General features: G+C 35.2%; 1 protein-coding gene across 1 annotated transcript; it reads right to left on the bottom strand.

Moving 5' to 3' along the window:
* Nucleotides 1-2,352: 2,352 nt before the first annotated feature.
* Nucleotides 2,353-7,179, bottom strand: LOC137810974 (filament-like plant protein 5). Its single transcript, XM_068612496.1, has 6 exons — nt 6,874-7,179; nt 5,869-6,010; nt 5,588-5,768; nt 3,854-5,441; nt 3,686-3,734; nt 2,353-3,098 (listed from the first exon to the last, which is right to left on the bottom strand). Exons 2-6 carry the CDS (start codon nt 5,995-5,997, stop codon nt 2,769-2,771), a joined length of 2,277 nt encoding a protein of 758 aa, XP_068468597.1. The 5' UTR covers nt 5,998-6,010; nt 6,874-7,179; the 3' UTR covers nt 2,353-2,768.
* Nucleotides 7,180-11,453: the final 4,274 nt, after the last annotated feature.

Raw genomic sequence — 11,453 nt, 5'->3', positions numbered from 1 at the left:
GCGAGTTTGGAAGCCAAACTGAGGTGTCGGTCGACAAATTAGTGTCAGAGCGGATCGTACCGTGGCGCCACGTAGCTCGGTGCATCGTTGCATCGGAAGGTGTCCTCGATCCCCCTCGTAACCTAGCGCGACACGTTTTTGCCCCAATTTTATTTGATCTAACACGACCATTTTAAGGTTCATGTTCTTCGCTACCGCCCACGCCACCGCCACCCATCGCCACCGCTGCCGCCACCCATCGCCACCGCTGTCGCCAACATTTGTTATCGTCGCCGCGAGCGAACGCCACTGTCGCCACATGGAAGTGAAGAGGTGCAACGATTGTTGTTCAAAATAAACCTTAAAACCTAATTCAAACATTTGGGTCTTAACACAATTTTAATATCCAGCAACCCTAATTCAAATTAAGTCATTTATTTTTATTTTTATTTTGTAGTGAGAGGAAGTGAGTAACACTATTAATTAAAATTTTAAAATTATAAATTTATTTGGGTCTTACTTGACCATCAGGGACAAGGATTTTTTTTTGGTTCCTCTATTACCTCATGAAAATAAATAAAAAAAAAACAGACAAACTTATCAAGATCATATGCGGAAGCAGAATAACGCATGATGGTCAATACTTGTTTGGAGACAGTTTGATTGCAATATTTGTTGTATGATTTAAATGTGTCATGTAACTTGTCAGCTCAACTTTTGTGTGATAATCAAGCGGCATTACATATAGCAGCAAATTCAGTATTTCATGAACACGCACATTGAGATAGACTGTCACATTGTGTCGGAATAATCAATCCTTCATATGTACCGACACAGTATCAGCTCGTAGATATTTTTACGTACTGGACAAAGGAACGGTTTTTGACGTTGCGACACAAGTTGAGGATTCATGATCTTCACCTACCAACTTGAGGAGAGTATTAAGAAAATAATAATTATCAAATTATACGCAATTATTGTACGATATTGTACGCAATTATATGCAATTAATTTAATAATGATAGAATCTTATGATTAGTGAATCCCTAACTAATTAGGTTGTAATTTGGAGAAAGTCTCCATACACTTATACATGGAGTGATGTAAATACACACAAAAAATAAGAAATATCTTTTTTTCTTACCATCTTATTATATATCATTTTCTTATAAGTTTATTTTGGAAATTTTTATTATTGTTTTTGTGTATGCTTGTGTGTTTGACGTACATGTAGAAAAATATGGTTAAAACTAGAGGTGGGGGTTCTCAAATCGATCATAACGTCCAACTGTGTCTATTAGACATAGTGCTAGTAACATTGTTAAAGGTAACAAAATTGAAGAAAATGTTGTAGTTGAGGAGACACATGCATTCGATGATGAAGCTTATCATGTAGGGCTAATGGATAGGTCATTGTTTGACATTTATGAGAACCATGTTGTTAGACAAAAGATAATGATACTTATGCAACCTGTCACCAAATATACCTTTTTCTTTCTTAAATGATTCTCATTTTATTTTCCATTTCAAATAATTCCTCGATTTCATCTAAAGTGTTCCAAAATATATACTACATTTTTACAAACGACACGTTCTTCTTTCTACTACCACTTTTCTCTCCTCATTTTATGTTGATTCCTCTTTATTGTGTTTTTAGTTTGATTTTTGTTCCTCAATTCTTTTTGTCATAATTTAACTTTCTTTTTTCATTTAAACTTAATTTTTCACTTTTTTTTTCTTTTTATAAATAAGGTTCAATGAATAAAAAGATAGGTTGAAAAAAAAAAGTCTAAAAAATATTGAAGATGAAGAGGGCAAATAGGATTTTAAGAATGATGAGTCTTAGTGCCAAAATATAATTTACAATGAAGCGGAGGAAATTTAATGAGAGATACTAAAATGAAAATGTAAGGAAAAGGAATCAATGGGGGAGTAAATAATGTCGAGGTGGAAGAGGGAGCAGTAGAGTGTTTTCAAGAAGGAAGTGTTCAGGTTGGAATATTTATGACTAGAAGAATTGTTTTGGAAAAAATAAATAAAATAGGAAGGACATTTTGGAAAGTTTCATAAAAAGAAAGGGAAGGGAGGTATATTTAATAATAAGGGATGGTGTAAATATGAATTGACTTATATAAAAACATAAATATTAGCTTTGTTGAATTTAGGTAATATAGTTGTTTTTCCAAGTATGATATTTTTAAGATTGAAAAAACTCCATACAGCAGTGTGACATAGTGCAACTAGGCATGCTATGTTTACCCAAAATCAAAATTTATATATTTTAGAGACAAACACACATGAGCCATGAGCCTCCACAATTTTTTACCATATATCCTATGTACAAGTGTTACGTACTCAGAACTCACACACAGAGACACCACAAAGACACAGATAGAATTACTGAAAGACCTCTGTATTATTAGAAATGTACACTGTATTTGGAAACAACCAAGGAAACAAGTTTTCCTTCTCCACAGGAATGAACCTGTTAACAAACTGAATTTATCCTTCCTAATCGTTAACTGCCACCTACCCTTTATTTCTCCTCTGATATACTTTCCACACTCTCTCCTTATTTCCCTTATGTTGTGTCCTAACAACAACATCATTGGGGAGCTCCCAATGATACATGAGAATTAAGTAACAATGTTAGCGAGTACTTCTCTCTGCTAACAAAAATAAGTGGCTTAAACCATGAACATTTCTTGATTCTTCCATGCAACAGAGGCAGCAGCAAATAGGAATTTAATTCAGTAAGCATATAACCAGAATGGATTGAATGAACCTACTTAAGAGTTTAACCAAAAGTTGCCTTCCGTGTCTGAAAGGCATGATGTGGCACCAGAGTTATGCGATGAAAACTCATCAGCCACTCCTTGAATGTCAGACACTACGCTACATGCCTCAGCATGGTAAATTTCATTTGAGTTACAGGACCCATAAGAATTAGACCAGCCATAAGATGGTTTGGCTAACTTTTCATTCACCAGAAGCTTTTTACTATGATGGGTCGTGGTTACACCTATCTGGGGGCACATGGCTTGCAACTGTCTGCCAAGTATAGAAAGAGTCTCCTGGCATTCTGCCAGCTTTTTCTCTGCAGCAGCTAGCTCTTGATCCTGTTGTCATGAAGAGATTAGAAAACACTCAGGAGAAAAAGGTGATGAAATGAAGCCATGATGAAGGAAACCTAATAACATGAGAAAGAAGGACATAATTGTTTCTTTCACGTTCAACAAAAGAGGTTTATTTTAATACGTGCAAACAAACACAAACATATGACAAAAATTAGTTGCATCAAACAACAGTTTTATTTAGAATAAGGATGCATCGTATTCTCATTTATTAGTTTGATGCAAAAATTTTAAGCTATAGTATGATTGGTTTCCTTTTGAATAAGGTACATCATATCCACATTACTTCAAATACCAATTCGATAGAATTTAGAAAGGAAAAAGAAGTTCCCAGCATAAAGCAAGAAAACCAACCATGCATGATTTACTTCCTATGACACTGAAATTGATGCATTCATGATTCCAAGAGAAGTGGCAAAAAAAAAACCTCAAATTTGAGCGAAGAACCCATACGTCATATATATTTCATTGTTTCATCGGCATATGTTCTCTACTTATGTTTGCAAAACATGCATCATGATACATAGGAAATAACGCAAACTATGGTTACAAAGATATGTAAATGTTCATACCTTCCCAGAATTTGCTGCTGAATTCGATGCACACACCGAGCACCGGTCCCTTCAAGTGGAAAACACACCAAAATTTTAGAAAGGATCACATATTAAGTTGAAGAAACAGAGCTCAAATTATACAGTATAAAAAACTGTCATTGTTTCCGATTAAGGCTCAGAGCTAACCTTTGCATTTTCTCTTCAATTTCCTTGTATCTCACCAAAGCATCATGATGAATTTGTTTTTCCTCTGCAAGATCATTCTTCAGCTCATCCATCTTTTCCTTTAAATACTTATTTTCAGTTTCTAACTCCTCTACACGAGTTTGAAGCGACTTGTAAGACTCAGTCATACACTTCAGCTGAATTTCAGTTAAACTACATGATTTTTGGGACGACGCCAATTGTGCTTTCAGTTCTTCTAGAAGTTGCATGTTTTCCTGTAACATCAGATTTTTTTCCTCAAGATCTTGCTTACGCTCATCACGTTCAGCTGCCTTATTAAGGTAATCACTTTCAGCCTCAGTTCCTGTAACATCAGCCTCAGCTTCTATAGTTTGGTTCGTCGTGTCAAAACAACTTTGATTTGAAGTTAAATAACTAGTCTCCTTCTTATCTTCGGCAGTTTCATTAGTTTTACCAAGAGGTACACCACCATTGCCTGATAAACCTGCCATCTTCTCCACTTCCAGAAAGTCATCCATCAGTTCTGAGACAGTTTCACTCCTATGATTCTCAAAATTACCTACACTTCCAATCCTATTGATATCGGAATGGTCGGGAATTGATGTTGCACAGGACTCAACAGGACTTTCTGGATCCTCATGCCCATTATCAGAGATAGAAGTAATGCTAGGTGAGTAGCTATAAATTCTTCTAAAGGAGTTTCCATAATTGTTTGCCAAAATTGCTTTCTGGGTGCTTCTTTCTTGATGTATCTCTGCTTCCAAGCGCTTAAGTCTGCCAACTGTTTTAGCATACAAGTTTTTAGAAGCCAGCAGATCAGCATTACTTGAGGCCAACGCTTCTTTCAATGTCCTTGTTTCTTCTTCCAACACCTGTAATTTTTTGGAAAGAAACTCAGATTCTTGCAGGTTATCACTTTTTGAAGTAGTTTTTTTTAGATGGAATGCACTGATGACATGATGTGAACTCTCAACTTCTAGCTTCATTTGTGCCAATGCAGCAGCCCCAGGTAACTTCTTTCTCAACAGACTACGAAGTCGTTGGCACTCATTATCTAGCCTGGCAATGTTCTTGACATCCTCCGTGTGCTGCTTGTTTGCCACTTCTGCAGATCTCATAATCATATTCTTCTCTTCGTTTCGGATATCCAGCTCCTTTGAAATTACATGTAGCTCATACTTCAAAGAAGACATTTCTTTTTCTTTTGACTGAACACTCTTCGTTAGAAGCTCGACCTCTCCCTCGGCTTCAGACTTTTCTTCTTTTAGTTTCACTATTTTGTTCGAACTTTCTTGAAGTGATCTCATAAGGGCAGCATTTTCACTGGCTAACTCACGTAGTCCTATATCCAAATTGTCTATTTGAGCTTCAAGTTCTAACTTGCTTTTCTCCCATTGATGTGATTTCATGAGAATCACCTCCTGCAGTTTATGCTCACTTTCTTCCTTTACAATTCTTATCTGCTTCATGCACTCTTTTAGGGCGTCATCTAGGTGAGCTGCTTTCTCATCAACGGTACGCTTAGAGAGAGACACAGATTCAAGTTGACATCTTAGGGAAACAACTTCTGCATCAGCTTTCTCCCAACCTAAAGTGCATATAAAGCTTAATTAACCAACACCTAACAAGGGGATTATAGACATTAAATGACTGATCTAGTTATTTCAAAATGTTGTAGCTGAGTATTTTTAAGACAAATGGTAACGTGGAATTATGTACATTTGTGAGAATTACCTGACACTGCTTCCTCTGCAACTTTTGCATGCTGTTTAACTAGATTATCCTTGTTATTTAGCTCTGAATAAACTGAAGATAGCTTTGCTTCCAAAGCTTTTAGTTGATCCTCCAAGTTTACAACTTGATCGTCCAATCCAGACATACGAGTATATGACTCCATGGATATTTGAACATAGTTCTTATTTTTGGTCAAAGAAAAAAACAAGGCTAGTGAGAAATTTAGCAAGTGACTTCATGTAAAAACGTTTTCCCTCCTGAACCTATAAAAAACAAAATACCTGATCTACATGTGCCACAGAAGACAAGGTTGAAACAACAGATTCATAAGCAGGCACAGGTTTCTCATCCTCAACCTTTATGCTTTTATCAGATGATTTTTTCTTCCAGAGCCAACCCCGGCGGTCCATCTCAAACTTCTACCTGCTCACATCATTTGACTATCAGGTAAGAAGCATTTTATAGTATTGTTATCATAATAAAATAAATTCGAACCAAAGAAAGCAGCCACAAAAACACTTAATAATAAAAAGGAAATTCATTGTTGCAATATGTAAACAAATCAAAATACACCGTGTAACAAAAATGTGGTCTTTCCATCCACATTATAGAATTGCACAATGATATATTTTTTTTCTTTTAACATGTTTATCTGAATGATTGAAGTTAAAAGGTGATGGAGATAAAAAAAAGAGGATTTTACTAATGGAGGAAGGTGAAGGAACTTCAAATTCTGTTATTTTTGTTGGTTTTAGATAAGCTTTCTGTTAGTAGTTTTAGTAAGTTATTCGAGTTATATAAGGTTGGTATTCAGTCCTGTTGCTATACACAGACTTTCTTGTATTTCAAACTCAATTCTCTATTCAAATGATGTTATCAGTTTATTTCCCTTTTCTTCTAGAATATCAATCACAGCTAAACCGTTCTGTTTTGTGTATTCTTTATCAGCATTACCATGGCTTAAGAAGCTACTGTAATTTATGTAGTCTGCTAAACGGCCTAACATGAAACATTTGAATGGAAAAAAATTAGTCTAATGTATATGTGAATCCGTGACATTAATAACTTTCAGCTTTTACTCTCATTTAAATCTAGTTTAAAACAAAATCAACTACCTCATGAACTTCAAAACCCAACAGAAAGAACCCCAGAACCAAACAGCAGTAGTGCACTAACTACTACCTCAGGTCCAAGAAACATAACTTTTGCAACGCATAAGTTGGCACACTGATACAAAACACAACATGGAGCAAGAAATGGACAGAGAGGGAAAAAAAGAAACTTACCTCGAAAAAGAAGAATGAAGTTTCTTTAGTTAGTGTGATGGAAGTAACAAAAACAGAAGGGCAATGAGGATTGGATTTGAATGGGTGTGCTGGCTCCTGAAGGCCTCAAAGAGTGAGTTAAGAGTTTGACTTGGAATGTGAAGAAAAGAGAGACCGAAAAAGAAGAGGAGCGGGGTTAAGGTAATGAACTAATGGCCAAATGTGCGCGTATGCGGTCACTGTTTAAACGCTCCTGGGCTCCACCTCGATAAAATAAAATAGTAATTTGAAAAAAACTTCTATAAAACGAGAAGGTGACGAAAGAACGTCATAGTCAACACAACACCCCTATTTGAGTGTTTACGAATTTCTTTTCAGCGGATAATAATAATACGTATTTGAACGATGGAAAGTATTTTATCTGTTTCTGTTGTCGTTTTGTCTTTCATTTTCCACCTTGGCTGTTGTCGTTTAAGGGACTCAAACAAAGCTTAGCGTTGGGAGGCGCGAATTCCCACATCGACTTCAACGAATAGAGTTTTTTGTCCAGTTGCACCTTGCAGTGTCTGCGTGAATTTGAATAGCCATTCTAATGTCTGATGGACTATTAGGCTTCTGTTTTGTTTTGTCGAGGCTATAAATGCATGATGTGTGCCTTCCTTTCTCTGTGGTATCACATGCACTTTCTTATCTGCATAACCCATATTTAGCCAACCCCACCCAAAGTGCTTTGCTTTCTTCCCTTTTATAAGAAAACTCTCTTTATTTTATTTAATAATGTTCTTTCAAACACCTTAATTTTAATTAATATTTTGCCTCTAATTACATCATTTTATAGAATGCACATGTTTTCAAGAACCGTTACAACAGAAACCGTTACAGGATTTCAAAAGGCAAAATATTATGTGGATGATTTCATTTGCATTCTCATACATGTTACAGCATATTTAATATAGGTCATATATTTTTTAATTTAGGTAATAGAATTTGCAGCTTCAAGATTTTATGTTTATTTTTTAAGCTGACATTCAATAATATTTAATTTATAATTCGGTTTAAAAATATTAATTTTAATTTTTTTGTTATTGATTATTGTGAATATTTTTTTTCTTATTTGTTATTGTAGAATTTTATATAAAGGTTACTTTTAATAAAATAAAATAAAATTATTGCCGAATGGCTTATTTAAGAGCTCTGGCATAATTCAATGAATTTTTTTTTATAAGACTAAGTTTTAAAAATTATAACTTTGTGTATAATTTATGTATTGAGAATACTCTTGTAGAGAAAATACTCCTATAGATGTAACCTTTGAATTCCATTCTTAAGTACTAAACACAAGTAACTATTATTGAGTGGTAATAACACGAAGAAGAAAATTAATAGATTCAAATTATTTGTTAAACTTGTATGAATTAAGTTTTTTTTTTTGAAATCTAAACGATGGGATGCAATTTGAATTAAGTGAAATACAGACCTATAAAACACTTTAAAAACAAACTTGTTTTAAAAAAAATCATCTTTCTTTTATCTGAAGTGTATTTGACAATATTTTAAATCAAAATTTTATTAATTTGACCAGTTTAAAATTTTATTGGACACTTACAATATCATAAACAAACAATAATTGATTTTTTTTATCTCGTATATTTTGATTACGTAATTACAAGAAAAATTATATTTAGTTGGGATTATATTTAGTATTTTTAACAGTTTTAAGTCCTACTAAGTGTGTTATTTGTAGTTTATTTTTTTTATCCAGTAGATTCAACGTCATTAACATATTATGATGATTTTTACCGACAATTACTTATGGTGGTTATCTGAACTCCCATTATTTTTAGTGATTTTTAAATCACCATTACTTCCAGTGTTTTTTAAACTCTCGTTACTTCAGCGATTTCTAAACTCCCTTTACTTTGAGCAACTTTTAAATCACCGCTTCCCCATGCTTTTTAAACTCTCATTACTTCAACGATTTCTAAACTCCCGTTACTTTCAGCGATTTTTAAATCACTGTTACTTTCCGTGCTTTTTAAATTCTCATTACTTCAGCGATTTCTAAACTCCCGTTACTTTCAATAATTTTTAAATCACTGTCCAGTGCTTTTTAAATTCTTGTTACTTCAGTGATCTCTAAATTCCCGTTACTTTCAACAGTTTATGAAAGCATGTTAATTTCATTTATTGTGCTTTTTTTAATGGATTGTACTTTTTTAATACACATAAATTATCAAACAACTGGAAAAATAATAAAAGACAAAGATTATAAAATATTGATATTTATAATTGAATGTAACATTTAAAAAGGCAACAAAGAACAAAGTCTACAACTTCAAGATAAAACAATGTAACCAACAAAGTTTGTAAACTGCAAACTTCAAGGTTTAAACAACAAAATAATATAAACTTCAAGGTTAAAACCAGTAAAACATTACACTATCATTTATTCTTAGTCATACAATTAAACATAAAGAAAAACTAAATAACATTTTTCAATTTTGGTTCTTGATTTTGATCATTTGTTTCTTCGTTAGAAACATTTCCTTGATCAAATACTTAATATATATATAAAAAATTATCATAATTAGTAACATCCAAATTAATGGATAACATTTAGTTTATAAGTGTTCTTGCCGGTTGACTGCACTGCCAGTTGACTTTAGGTTGAACGCGACCTACTAGGTCTATCTCCTCTAGAACTAGAATCATGTCTCCTAGTTGCGCTTAGAATAAGGCTCCGTTGGGAGAAAGGGCGTCCTACCTGTTGATTACACTCCGACGATCAAGTCAGTTAGGGCTCACCGAAAAGCAACAATTTAGTAAGATGTGCGAAAAACAACATACCTTTTTCTTGAGACCTATTCTCCTTTTTATCACTGCTCATGCAACATGTTCATGCAACATGCAACCACTCCCCCTGAAGCTCAGGGAATCTTAACTGAAAATAGTTAAACTTTTATTGGCAACAGAAAACCACCTGTCGCGGGCACCAATGATCTTCAGGTGTTATCCGCAGGTCCACTTTCTGTTGCCCAAACATCTCCCTATATTACTAGGGTTAATAGAAGCTAGCCACGTGTAAACGTTATGCAACAGAAACATGTAATAGATTTATAACAAAGAAAATATTGTAAAAAATAACGAGATTATATCCACCACACAAATATATCTTATAACAGGTACAACAATGAAATTACTTCGTGTACCCATCCTGCGCTCTGACCTAACCTGACCAAAGTGATTGGCCCAAGTTCACATAGGCCCAAAGACCGAGCATGTCTCTCATGGCGTAAAAGAACCGAGCAGGTCTCGTGGTACAAAAGAACCAGGCACTGGTCAGTACACAAGCCCCCCAGGCTCGAGCTGAGTTTAGCTAAGCGAAGAGTCTCCCGAGCACCGTTGATCGTTGATGTGACGGTTTCTTAGAGGTTGGTGAGCGCGATTTTCGCAGCGTTTTTGAAGCGACGTTTTACTATTTGCGACCCCACCTGTACATGTGTTCCAATGCTAGTGGTAACGAAACTCAACCGTTTCGAATTCCCTCTTCAGAAATTCTAAAACCCCTAAAACCCTTCATCTTTGACCATTCGTTATTCAGAGCTTTCTTTCTTACTCCATTGCATCGTTCAGAAATATTCTACTCGCTCCTTCGAGCTTCCCTTCATCAATCACGAAAGGTACTTCTTTTTTCTTTCCTTCCCGATTATTCATCCTTTGCCTACTCTTCTTGGGATTACTATGTTTTCATCTATATCTGATTTATGCTCTACACCGTTTGCTAGTATGTTATCGTATGAACCTTGAGATGTGTAGCTAGGTTTTGTTTTCCTGTTCTTCTGTTTGAATTCATACTTATTTTGCATTGTGCTAGTTTTGAACTATCTTGCTTTCTTCATGTGATTGTCCTTAGCTGCGAGCCCTTATGGATTATAAAACCTTCTATCCTTGGGCACCCCCAAGCCTTATTTCTGAAACCTCCTCCTACACCTCTCACGAAAAATAGTGGCCCTTAGGAAGAAAAAATGCCGCTTTGGCAGGGAGGACAATTGGATTTTCCTGGACCCTTACTCACCCGACGAACCCGTATGTTGTGATGAAACCATATCCCCAGGCCACCCTTTTTGCTATGTTTATGCCACCGTTTTTCAAAGAGTCCACCTCCATCCCCCTTGTCAGTTTTTGAAGTTTTTGAAAAATAAATTCTGACCGAGCTGAACGTAGCCCCAACTCAGCTGCATCTAACAGCTGGGCATTTGTTTGTGCCTTTGCCATTCTATGCGATCAGCTCGGTGTCCAGCCTTCCCTTGATGTGTTTCTTTACCTCTTCGAGGTGAAGAAACTACAACGTCAACTTTGAGTCTCTGTAAACAACATTCCTAGAAGGGGGATCATTACCCTCTTCCAATCCTCTTACAAGAATTTCAAAGGCCATTTTCTAAAAATCTGAGCTAACAAAAAACACCATGACCTCTTGGACGGATTTCCCTTATACTGGACTGAAAAGCCTAACTTGAAGCTTACCCGATGTTTAGACAAATTAACCCCTTGCTGATCAGGAGGTTTGCAAATTCTTCAAAGCTTTCCCATTGCCTTCGATA

The sequence above is a fragment of the Phaseolus vulgaris genome, chromosome 2, assembly GCF_000499845.2.
Source record: "Phaseolus vulgaris cultivar G19833 chromosome 2, P. vulgaris v2.0, whole genome shotgun sequence".
NCBI classification, from domain to species: Eukaryota; Viridiplantae; Streptophyta; class Magnoliopsida; order Fabales; family Fabaceae; genus Phaseolus; species Phaseolus vulgaris.
This window is presented reverse-complemented; position numbering and strand designations above follow the sequence as displayed.